The sequence below is a fragment of the Oenanthe melanoleuca genome, chromosome 1A (genome assembly GCF_029582105.1).
Source record: "Oenanthe melanoleuca isolate GR-GAL-2019-014 chromosome 1A, OMel1.0, whole genome shotgun sequence".
NCBI lineage: Eukaryota > Metazoa > Chordata > Aves > Passeriformes > Muscicapidae > Oenanthe > Oenanthe melanoleuca.
Window position 1 is genome coordinate 56,546,326 of NC_079334.1, and position 13,520 is coordinate 56,559,845.

The 13,520-nt window shown below is 39.0% G+C and overlaps 1 protein-coding gene across 1 annotated transcript in view; it reads right to left on the reverse strand.

Annotated features, from left to right (window-relative positions):
* The window catches only part of PRKAR2B (protein kinase cAMP-dependent type II regulatory subunit beta), a 73,049-nt gene that overhangs the window by 31,224 nt on the left and 28,305 nt on the right, over positions 1 to 13,520 (reverse strand). Inside the window, exon 2 of the mRNA XM_056515986.1 lies at positions 12,169 to 12,204. Within this exon, the coding sequence (XP_056371961.1) occupies positions 12,169 to 12,204 (36 nt within the window). The remainder of the gene's footprint in view (positions 1 to 12,168; positions 12,205 to 13,520) is intronic.

The following is a 13,520-nucleotide window of genomic DNA, read 5'->3' on the forward strand; positions in this document are numbered from 1 at the left end:
TCTTGCACAATACAACCACTTGCTACTTCCTCAACCTCCACCCAGCTGAGCACCTCCTTTCTCATTCAAATTGATGGGACATATTTAGTGCTTGTAAAAAATAAGGCCTAGTCCTGAATACAAAGGTCTAAAACTTCATGATGGAAAAGGTAACTCATGATTGGTCAATTATAACTTTTGGTGTACTGGGGTTTTTTCTACTTAATAGTTCAACCTTAATGTAAAGCTTTTAATGATAAATTTTAAAGCTATTTTGTGGCATATACAGCTCTTAAACTAAAAGTCATCCAACACTGAAACAGATTTTGCTTCAGCTTTGAAAATGTCACAGATATTGAAAAAATTCCTCCAGCTCCTAATGAGAATAATATTATGGTCAGAGGTGAAGCACAAAATAGTACATCCTAAGAATTATTTGCCAGAAATAAAAGGATATGCCAGAATTATGGGTATTATTGGCATTTTTCAGTAATCAAAATTATTTAAGTCCAGTTACCTAAAGAATCATAGAATCATCAAGGCTGGAAAAGACCTCTAAGATCAAATTTAACCATTGACCTAATACCACATCCACTAAACATATCACAGTGTCCCACACTGATTCATTCTTTAAAGGGATAGGGACTCCATCACTTCCCTGGGCGCCTGTTCCAATGCTGCACCACCCTTTAGGTGAAAACATTTTTCCCAATATCCAATGTATAACTCCCCTAGTGCAACTGAAGGTCATTTCCCCTCGCCACTTGTTACCTGGGGGAAGACACTGACCCCACCTGGCCACAGCCTCCTTTCAGGCAGCTGTAGAGCCAATAAGGTCACTCCTGAACCTCCTTTTCTCCAGGCTGAACATCCCCAGCTCCCTCAGCTGCTCCTCCCTCACAGGACTTGTGCTCCAGACCCTTCCCCAGCTGGGTTGCCCTTCTCTGGACTCACTCTAGCACCTCCATGTCTTTGTTGTAGTGAGGGACCCAAAACTGCACAGTGGTGTGCCCTTGCTAGAGCAAATTACAGGAGAAAAGAGTTTTTAACAGAATAAAATCATTCTGTACTTGACAAACTTTACTTTTTTTTTTTTTTTTGTTTTGTTTTGGTGAAAAGCAAAGTTGGCACAATCTTGAAAATTTTGCAATTCGAACCAAGCATTTCAAACAAGTGTCAGTGCACTATATAACAATTTCAATTGGTTTTCCCCCCAACTTGATCACCAAAATAAAAAATAAAAATTAAAAAATAATTTGGGAAATCATCACCACAAAAAACTGACAAAGAAAGCCAGTTGGCACCCCTGAGACTTTGTCTGCATAAGTTCTACTCAGAAAGAAAACATGTAAGAAATTCTACTTAGAAAGCTAGAATACATAGATGAATGGCAGTATGTGACAAAATGGCTTATGGCTTTTAGGCAAGTATAGCAAATACTTTTACTTAGTGGGTTACATCTATTGTCAAATATTTTTTCCAAATTAATACCTTTTTTAACAAAGTCATGAACATCATGTTCCACTTAAAGCATCTCTCTACACCAACAGTTACAAACTCTATTTTTCTAGATTCACCTAATTTAAAAAGCTGGAAAACAAACCATAATTAAGTGCTTTATATGCAAATTTCTCAGGACAGCTTTTTGTTCTATGTCTGGGGACAATATTCCATTGTTGTGGGGGCCAGAACATCTACAGGAATTAAATCATTCCTGTTACATTAAACTTTAAATCAACAGTTCCTTGACCATTCCACAGTCAAGTTTGTGCAGAAGGTTTTAAGCAGCTGGGCTCAGAGTCAGGTGTAAGGATACCACGAGCTGCACGATCACATCAGTGTTAGCACAGCGATATACACAGCTAAGGTTTGTGCCAGACTGCAGCAAACCAGCCTCTAATAGCAGGCTGTCTTTGTCTCCTTTATGCAGCACAGCTTTTATATCATCACATGCTTTAATCTTCCTCCCCTTTCAGGGCAGGTTTTCTGCAGATGGGCATGTGCACAGTGCAGGCAGTGAGGAGCCTCACACCCAACGAGCGCTGTGCTGGGCACTCGGAGGTAGGCGTACCACAAAGGATTGAAATCCCACCCAATTGTTCTTTTTGACTGCATCAGGCACAGGCTTCCTACTCCTCTCTTCCAGGCCCCTGCTAACCCAGTGTATCAGCTATTGTCACACTGTGTTGCTCCTGCCTCTGCTTTGTGACAGCTGCGTGACCACAATTCTCCAAGAGCATTTTAATGTTTTTCACATGTGGACTGTGTTTCTTGAACTGACCCATAAGAATTTTCCCTTCCTCATTCTTGCAACAGACCAGTTTCCTGGATGGCATATTAAAGAAGCCAACTCTGTTGGTCTAATAAGCCCCATACATATTAGGATGAGCTATGGGGCACTCCATACTTGTTCTTCCTACTCAGTTTGACTTGCACAGATAAGAAATTCAATTAACAAAATGTACAGTCTTCACCAACATGCAGTAACATATTCATGTTGTTGGGCACTACTGAACCACAATGACAATTTAGATTCTCTGCTGTAATTACTCACGAACAAACTGATCCCAGGAGCACACCTCAAGCAGATCTTTTAGATTAGGATCTCATCTTTTTCAGTGTAATTATGCCACACAGTAGGCGTAAGTACTTCTCTTTTTTTCTCTTAGCTATTTTGCATTTGAAGCATTCCTTCACACTAACCATGAAAAAATGTGATTGATTGTCTGTGATATGTCTAAAAATCTTACAGAACAGTAGGTAAGCGTTATATAGGGAGACATTTCTGCTATGTTCTTTATAAATACATACACACACACATACATTTTTGTCTGCTGTTGGCTGATTCTTTGACTTCATCTATTTTAGCCTAAACCCCAAACTCGTGATGGCTGCCATTCCCCAGGAACTTATTCCCAAATGGATAACATAAATGGGGCAGTTTTTAAAAATAAAGAATAAGAATTAGACTAATGCTTATCTTCTCAGTAAGGAAAATGCCTGAAAAAATTAAATTCTGCCCTGCACGGCTATCTTTGATATTAGTATATTACTATGATGATATATTGCTATAAACAATATAGTATTATGGTGGGATAGAGAGAAAAAAAATTGAACAAAAGTGTCAGCTGTGGACCAAGTAGAATAGGTGTGAAATTAGTCTCCAAATCCATGTTGGCATAAAAAATTTGTCTCTTCCTGTTGCTCTCTGGCAAGAATATGAGAGACTAGAAAGTAATTATTATTTAGGACCTTCCCTTCCATTGTTCCAAGTCTCCAGCTCAGAGAACACAGTTTTGGTACAGTACTGCTCCAATCAGAAGGTGTATTTCCAAAACTCAGATTGTGATAGCAGGAGAGAAAAAGGCTGATAAGTAGGCATTGAATTTGTGCCCTAAAAGATGCACTCATCTCTTACTAGACTGCATGCAAAACAATGTCAAGGATATAAATTCCCAATTTTGTTGCAGTATGTAGCTGATGTTGAGAGTGAAAGATGGTTTCAAAGACTGACTGAAGCTTTGAGTTTAGGCTGGTGGGGGTTCCTCTTCTGTCACTGGTTATTTGAAAGTGAATCTCCACATTTTCATTATTTTCTTGCATATCTAGAGGGGAAAGAGTTAGTGCTTCCATGCAATGTCAGGTTTAACACGAAAACTAAACAAGGTTTTAACATTTCCATTTAATATTTCCTCCGACAAGTTCATCTTTCTTTCTTTTCTCATGGAGTTCTGTTTCCTATTCTATGTAATAAATACATACAATGTTCCTCATGAATGAATTGTGGCATTGTAGCAAAGAAAAATTGTAGCAATTTTTCATTCTGGCATGTTCATTATAATTCTTCACAATAATTGTGAAGACACTAGAAATCAGTCTTTTTCACTTTCACACAGAATTGTTATTAGAACAAGAAAGGAATTATTAACTTCAACCTCTTAAGAATGCATTCACATTAATACAAAAAGTACTGTTATTCCATTTTGAACAACTTGCTATGTAAAACATGCCTTGTCTTACTCATCTTTCATCCCTCAGAAGAAATCTTCTAGAGCATGAAGGTCAAACCACATGAAGTCACAGATGGAATGGAATTGTTTTGGAAAACTGGTAAGCAGATACAACAGCCCACAGATTCATGCTCTATCAGTTACACCTCCCTAACCTTTCACAAGTGTGGAAGAACAATAGAGCACAGTAACCAAAGAGAAGCTCACCATAGGCACAGATACTGAAATATTTTAGAGAAAAAAAGATCAGAACTACTAAACAATGACTATTAGTACACACCTGCTCCAAATTTATTTTAAAATCCCTCCTCTTTCTTTCATGGATATCTTTTCATTAAAAAAAAAATAACCATTACTGTATTTGTTTCAAAATCATGAGTTATGAGCATCCTGATAAAAGCATTGGAAGATTATTAACTTCTCTGATCATGTGTTTTTGGGATCTCTGAGATTATCAATAAAGAATTCAAACTTGGAAGTAGGTTAAAACAGAAAACACAGTATGACTGTCGAGATTTGAGAATTTACTGCTCTGACTGAGACTCTCCAAACCATGCTGCTGTCAGTCATTTCTCCTCCCCCTGCAGTGGGCAGGATATTAGGATATCAAAGGTAAAGATCATGAGTTGAGATTAGAGCAATTTACTGGAAAGAGGAAAAAGATAAGAACAGTAACAGCAACAATATTAATAACAAAAGTGCACAAAAAAGAGGGAGTGAATCACAAAAAAATATGCTCAGCATGGAGCTCAACTTGACCACAGTTGCCCTGACCATTCCCTCCATCTCAGAACCGACTTATCCAACCATTGCCTCCAGCTCAGAACCAGCATTATCCAACTGCTCTCTCCAGCTCAGAACCAGCATTATCCAACCTCTCCCTCCAGCTCAGAGCCAGCATTATCCAACCTCTCCCTCCAGCTCAGAACCAGCATTATCCAACCACTCCTTCCAGCTCAGAACCAGCATTATCCAACCTCTCCCTCCAGCTCAGAACCAGCATTATCCAACTGCTCCCTCCAGCTCAGAACCAGCATTATCCAACCTCTCCCTCCAGCTCAGAACCAGCATTATCCAACCTCTCCCTCCAGCTCAGAACCAGCATTATCCAACCTCTCCCTCCAGCTCAGAACCAGCATTATCCAACCTCTCCCTCCAGCTCAGAACCAGCATTATCCAACCACTCCTTCCAGCTCAGAACCAGCATTATCCAACCTCTCCCTCCAGCTCAGAACCAGCATTATCCAACCTCTCCCTCCAGCTCAGAACCAGCATTATCCAACCTCTCCCTCCAGCTCAGAACCAGCATTATCCAACCTCTCCCTCCAGCTCAGAACCAGCATTATCCAACCTCTCCCTCCAGCTCAGAACCAGCATTATCCAACCACTCCTTCCAGCTCAGAACCAGCATTATCCAACCTCTCCCTCCAGCTCAGAACCAGCATTATCCAACCTCTCCCTCCAGCTCAGAACCAGCATTATCCAACCTCTCCCTCCAGCTCAGAACCAGCATTATCCAACCTCTCCCTCCAGCTCAGAACCAGCATTATCCAACCACTCCTTCCAGCTCAGAACCAGCATTATCCAACCTCTCTCTCCAGCTCAGAACCAGCATTATCCAACCTCTCCCTCCAGCTCAGAACCAGCATTATCCAACCTCTCCCTCCAGAATGGCACCACCACACAGCTCCCTCCACCACACTCACTCTCCTGGACAAGGCTCCAGCCCAGTCCTTGGCACAGTCCCAAACAGCACCATTCACAAACAGTGGTATGGATGAGGCCATGCTGCTGGCTGTTGGCAGGGCTTGATGTATAAACACCTTCCCATACCCATCTTATACAAAAATGAGTTTAAAGGTACTGGTCAACCAGTCTAATGATTTGAAACCTTGCTAGGATGTCTGAGCTCTTCCTCAAACAGGCTGGGCAACAGTCCATAAAGATAAATTTCATTCACATTTCAACACCAATCTCTGGTTTATGTTCCATATGTTTGAAACAAGGCCAGCCCAAATAGCTGAAAAAACTACAATGATTAGTTTTATCAATACAATACCACATGCAGGTTGCTTTCCAAAGGTAATACTAAGGAGGAAAAACTACAATTTCCCATAAAGGGGGATACAAAACACAACTCTCCTATTTTCTAAAGAAACAATTGCTATCCAGATTTACCGACTTGTGCAATTTAAAAATTATTACTCTCTACATTTTAGTCGTTTTACAAATGCAGTCAAGAAATACGTGATTGTAAAGACATCTAAAAAAGCATGGAAATACAGATGAAATTTCAATAAATCATCTGAACCATCAACCTAAAGCATCTATGCACTGCTGCAGTATGAATTACACCTCTATTCCTTCAAGAAAAGGTGTTACCTTTCTTTAAAATTTCTGAGATAACACAACATTCTTATGCAATTTAGTCTATTGCTTTACTAATTATTTAGTCCAAGAATTTTCCCAAGGCATAGCCTAAGTATTTGCATGTGTAAAAATTAGGCAAATCACTGTTTATTTTCTTCATTCCCCCCCACCTCCTTGGGACAAACATTGAGAGCCCTCTCTATAGCAACCTATCACAGAGCACAAGGCTTGTGTACTTATTCCCACCACCTCCCTCTTTCCATTTTCTTGCCTTTTTTCCTCCCTTCCTTCACCAACCTCAAACTTTGCCTTATAGTATGCATTTACAAAATCCCTTCTTCTTTTAATTAAGCCTTTAGTGTTATGACAAAAACAGCATAAACATAGCTGTATCTAAAACCTGGCATGGCATTAATTTGCAAGAGTTTGCCTATTTCTGTAACTCAGTTCCATCAATGGGCATTGAAAAATTCAAATTCAACCTCTGCTGATCACAAGAAAATACTTTGCTACAAACTGCTAGAATCTATGCTTCAGATTTTGGAGTTTTAAAATTGAAATAAATGAAAGCTGAATATGAACCACTTAAAATCTTCCTGAAGTAATGCAGATAGTCCAGATTTTGTTTTCCTTTGAACAAGAATACTGCTGTCCAACTATACACTGTAGTGTGGAAGAGTCTTTGTATACATGCAATAAAACTGAGAGAGGAAAAATTTTCATGGGCAGAATCTGTCGCTAGAACAGCCCAAACAACTGAACCCAGAAGGAGGCAGAAGAGCTTCTGAGCACAGATATTCTTCAGATCCACATAAAAAGCAACAAATCTCAAGGAAACAACAGGACAGGAACAAATACAGGAGAGCCAGCATGTCCTGGGGGCATCAGGCACAGCACTGCCAGCCAGGAAAGGGAGGGGATTGTCCTGCTCTGCTCTGGGGCAGCCTCACCTCCAGTACTGGGGGCAACACAATAAACATCTAAAGCTAATACAGAATGCCCAAAGGAGGCTATGAAGATGGTGAAGGGTCTGAAGGAGAAAGCCAAGGAGTGGATGGGGTCATTTGACTTATTCAGCCTGAAGAAGACTTGGGGGGACTTCACAGCCACTGATCTCTTCATTTGGGTGACCAGTAACAGGACCCAAAGGAATGGAATGTAACTGTGCCTGGGAGGTTTAGGTTGGACATTAGGAAATCTTCCTTCACTCAGAGGGTGGTTGGGCAATGGAACAGGTTCCCCAGGGGAATGGTACCAGCACCAAGCGTGATGGAGTTCAAAAAGCATTTGGACAATGCTCTCGGGCACATGGTGTGACCCTTGGGGTGACCTGTGCTGGGACAGGAGTTGTACTTTCCTGTCAACTCAGGATATTCTACAACAGGACCAGACTGAAGCACAGCATTCTCCCTGATCAGTGGCTCTAAGGCACCTACAGCTCAGTGCACCACACCCTTATTGTTATTCAGCAAAGGATTTGAGTGTTACAGTGATGGTAACTGTAAGAAGGACCCTGACAAGGCACAATATAGATACACTCTCAAATTCTGACAGCATTTTTTCTTTTGGTTTTCCTCAGCACGACAATGGCAGCCTTAGTGCTTAACTGAGTTTTAGTATTAGATCTAAATTAGATACTGTCAGCTATGTCCTTGATTATTTCAGAAACGTGACATACTGAACATTTCAAATTTTGGGTTAACTACACGTGTGTAATAAAGGTGAATCCAACATCACTTCAATTCAGTTTGTGGGTTATTCATCATTCAGAAGTAGAACCAGTAATTCTTCTCGAAAAACCAGAATTACTGGTTCATCAATTAAGTTCCTCTTTCTTCTGTCACTTGAATGCTTCTACAACACTGCATCCTACCTGAGAATTTCAAGGGGGACTTTACAGTTACTTAATTCCATACCATTATTTTTGGTACAACCCCAGCTTCTGCCTTACTCTATAAAAGAAAATAGCACTTCATTTCAGTATGCTGCCTTTCTCCAACGATTTTTAATATGCTACAGGAAAGTGGGTGCCAATCTTTTTAAGAAAAACTCAATATAGTTGAGTTGATTGAAAATCACAAGTGAAATATTGTTCCTAAGGACATTTTCTATTCTTGGCTAGCAATGTCAATTTGCTCTTCCTAAATACTAGTTTATATTAAACTATTTAATTTGATATCACCTATGCTCTTCCATAATTTCAGAAAGCAATTAGCCATTCCTTCATTCCTTATAGGGCTCCTGTAGTCTAAATGCAGTAAAATTCACCATGTTTCTTAAGTATATTGTCATGCTTCCTGTAGGAATTATTAAATTGAAAAGTAGCAGTGATATATATATATATATAAATGCTACTCTGGGCATGACTAATCCAGTCCACACAATGGTTCAGGATACAAAATAAAAGTTTCAGTCTGTAGTAACTTTCTTCCTAATGGCAACTTATACAAAGAAGAATAATAAATAGTTCTGGCAAATTTGCTCCCAGATTTTCCCCTGTATGAGGCTGCACAGAACCCCCCCCCATCCTATCTGAAGGACAAAAGGGTGCCCTTCATGCTCCCCTTTTTTCCACATCCAAGTCTCTTGATCACCTCAACAGTTGTTTTCCTTTCTCTTTCCTTTCTTTCTCTTCTTCTCTTTCTTGTGGCATCTTAGTGCCACCAGATTTGAAAACAAAAATTAAGGATTAACTACTTGCAGCTGTCTCATTGTTCATTCTAGCTCTATAAAGTATTTTTAATCCCCTCTTCTTACTAAACTCCTCTTTTTAAGAGTGTGATATCTATTGTTCTTTGTGCATAGCCTAGAACAATGGGGTGCATTATTAACTAGCCCATGAGTAGCTGTCACCAGCACTATAAGTGTATTTTATGCATAGAGACCACATTGCATATATACACATACATAGGAATAAACACACATCAGAGATACATAATTAGGTAGCTCAATTTTAAGAACTGGAATTACAGAATAGCTAATTTATTCTAGCTTACTTCTGCCTTTTTCCTCTACATACCAATGAAGTTCATTAATACATTCTCAGCATGTTAACGGAATAGCTGTTAAATAATAAATGCAGTACTGTATTATTTTCAGTAGGTGCTTCAGCAATTAAACTCTGGGTGCCTAATTCCTAGCTCAGTTAGGAAAAATAACTATACCTCATGCAACCAAGTAAAATACTAGGCATTGCCCAAAGAATCATCAAAATACCCATTGTAGAGAAATATTGTTCTCTGTGAGGAAATGTTGGAAACCCAATGCAAATCAATGCACCAGAACCTCATGTTTTTCTGTTTTATTTAAATCAATCCACCCTCAGGCTAGGTCTGTGCAAGAAAAGTACAGAGAACCTATGGGCAGAGTCATGACAAAAAGGGACCCTCAAGTCTCCCTCTCCCAGAATCAGTCTGCAGTATCATCAGATGCAACATGAAACCACATTTAACAGCCAACCCTCTGAATATTCACCACTAGCTTGCAGAAATATTCACCAGAAGAAAATCTTCAAAAGCACTCAAGAATCAACAATATTGCACATCTCAAATTTTAAAATAACTCTTAGCCAAACAGCTTAAAATTAAGAGAAACTCATATTGGAGGAAACAACCCCTACATTTCATTTGCTCTGTCCACATAATACATGGGGCATTTCCTAAACATGAGAATCAGCTTTGACTACAAAAGGCAGTAAAGCTACCAAGCAAAAAAAAAAAACCCAAACTCAACAACTACTATCTAGCTTTTCCCCTTGCAAGGCATCTTGATTGCCTTAATCTACAAAGACAGCTGTTCAATTTTAAAAAGGGTATTTAAAAATATGGTTAGGACTGCAAATATCCCTGTGAAATGTTTATCTTATCAGCATAGTCAGTACTTCTCCAACAGTCATCTATCAATTAAGAAGAAAAGTAAGAACTATCACCTTTCACACGCTTTCTTGTTTGAAAAATAGTTATTTTAACTATTAAAGCCACCACTAACTTAATAAAATAGTACACCTAGTGAGCTGCAGCATTATTTTGTTCTAGCTTGAAATATATTCACACAATTTACATCTGATTTACTACACCACCTGACTCATTATTCTGGATAAGATAACTATTTTATCTCTCCACAACAAGGCCAAAATACATGAAATATTAATTCCCCACAGAAATTATTTCCCCAATAATTGCACAAAAATTTCAGACTTATAAGATGTTTTTAGTTTTCTTTTAAAACTAAATGTTAATTTAATATTAAAGAAACATTAAGAATAACTGATTGGGTGCTTTTGTGTGCAAGTATTAGCTTTTCAAACAGTTAAACTCTCTGAATGCAAAAGCTTATCACAGATGGCATTCATTAATGTCAGCTATCAATCAGTCACAGTAGAACTCTCCTCAAAACATGAAATGTGATTTGCACAGAGCCCTGCTCACTGTTACTGAGCACTGGTTAATGAATCATTCCTTTCAAGCTATAATACGTCATCAAGTATTATCATTAATTAAAGCATTAGAATATTTGGAATTAATTACATTTTCTTACTTTGAGCTAGATATGTGCAGGTGGTCAGGCACTGGTACAGGTTGCCCAGACCAGCTGTGGATGCCCCTGGATCCCTGGAAGTGTCCAAGGCCAGGCTGGACAGGGCTCTGAGCACCCTGGGATCGTGGGGGGTGTCCCTGCCCATGGCAGGGGCTGGAACTGGGTGATCTTCAAGGTCCCTTCCAACCCAAACCATTGTTGATTCTATGATAAGCTGTGCACCAATCCTGCAAACCTCCTTTTTTCTCTACAGTTCTTCAGTAATCCTGAGGATTTTCACTAGGCTTTTTACATTGACAAGGGACTGCCTGACTGAGGTTTTAACTAGAAGTCTGGACAGACTTACTGCATATGAAGTACATTTATTGAAAATGACCTGAAGTTGAAAACAAAGAGCATTTTATACTCAGATGTTAAACATGGCATAATGAAATGACCAGGAATAGCTCACATTTCCTGCTCTCCTGACTCTTATCAGTCAGCCATGAGTCTCATTACATTGCATGGTGATTTTAATGCCACATTTTCAGATTCACAGTATTTCAAACAAATAAGATCCAAATTCTGGGCCCCACAATTCAAAAATCAAGCCTAAAGGACATGACACAGTAGATAACTAGGAAAGGCCAAGAATATTAACTTTTAATGATACAAAATTTGGAGGGATCTGTTGCTTGTAATATAAATAAGGAGTCCTCTGAGCCAGCAAGAACCAAGTTGAAGAATACACAAACCAGCACCAGGCAAGGCAGGTGCACACCCAACACAACAACACAGCACCATGGAAATGATGCTTCCAGACCCCATCTGCCAGCTCTGCACTGCACAACACCACACCATGCACACAAACCAGCCTGGGTTTGGAAAACTCCAAGATTTCCAACACAGTTGTACATTTCCTCATGCATAGCTGATCACGAAATTGCATTTCAGGTTGCCTGTGAAGTAAGCAAGGTAACCCTGCTTGCATTCAGATTACATTCAGTTCTTGCTTTCAGCCTTCAGGTCTGCTAGAACTGAAATTATTTTCTTTAAAGGGGGATAGGGGGTGAAGCTTAGGTTTTTAATAAATTCCACAGCAACAAGAATGGGTCATGCAAGTTCCATGACCTGAAACCTTGGCCACATTTTTCAGTAAAGCAGGTAACAAATTAGAGGTTAGCCCAATCCTTAAAGAACTTTGACTAATGTCATATTAGGTTTTACATGACAGTCACTGTCAGCAATAATGTTTCAGCTACTATGTAGACAAATGGAACTTCATTCAGCTTACCTGATGCACGTCTGGTGAATCTGTTTACTGCTGGAGCTGAAAGAAAAGACAACATTTTGATTATTTTTGTAACAGTCTAACTTGCTTTAAACATAACCGTTTTATACTTCATTTGAAGTGTGAAAACTACAAACACCAGATAAGCATTATTTTTGTATCTTTATCAGAACCCATTTATATACATTTTAACTTTTAAGTAGCTTTGCAGGCGATGGTACATAGTAACTAAAAAGCTTTCCAGAACATTTTCAGCTTTCTAAGAGTTACTCACTGCTGTTCATGACTGCATGTGAAACATTTAGATCTGCATCTCCATTATTTATTGAGTGCACAGAAATTGGCATCATGCAAACAATAATGCAATCAGGGATTTTAAAAGTATGTAAAAAATTACTTCATTTTTACAAAAATATACCTATTGAAAATCTGGCACTAAAAATGCTCCTATAGAGAAAAAACTAATTTGTAATCCCATTAAAAGACTAACTTTTGCTTGGACTAACCTTTAAAACTCCTTGGGTAAGTCAATAACAATGCCAACCCCCACCAAAACCCCAGTGCAAATGTTTTATAGTGCCATCCTGGCACATCTCCAACTGCATGCTGCAAACATTTGTAATCAGACTCCTGTCTTGTTTCCAACTGGGAGAGACTGCAAACTACAACTTAAAACACATGGCTTTGCCTCTATTTCTAGGTTTACCAGCTTCTTCAAGAGTTACTACAGATAAAATAGATAAATAGTTTTATGTTTTGCCTTCCAAATACAACCTTCAGCCTTCTAATTAGTAAAAACCACTGGTCTTGAACTCTGCTTTCATGTGATGTATTAACTGCTGGAATAAACAGCAAGAAGAAAATCTGAACGACCTAATTTCAAAAGTGGGCAGCAGCCACATTAAAAATGTATGCCCTTACAGTGCCTATTAATATTCGACCTTAAAAACTGCTCTTCATGTTTACACAGAACTGAAAAATGAAAAATATTAACCTTTTTTCTTTTATCCCACTAAATTTTACATGGGAGTTATGCATCATGTCTTGAACACCTAAGCCAAGAGAAAAGAATTGCTGAGAAAACAGAAGAGGCAGTAACAACAGCGTGAGATGCAAACGGACTTCTTATTCTTTTGGGGACTAAAAACCAGAGAAAAGCTACAATTTCTGAACCACAGTCACAGATGGTTTGTGCAAGCACATACAGGAGTGACAGGTCCAAGTGGCAAAAAAATACACTGGGAAACCCAGCTACAGAGGTTTGGAGTGCTAGTTATGAGGAAGGAAATCTCTGGTTAATAAGCTGTTACAAACCCCCAACATATATACAGATGAGCACAAGAGTAACATAACCA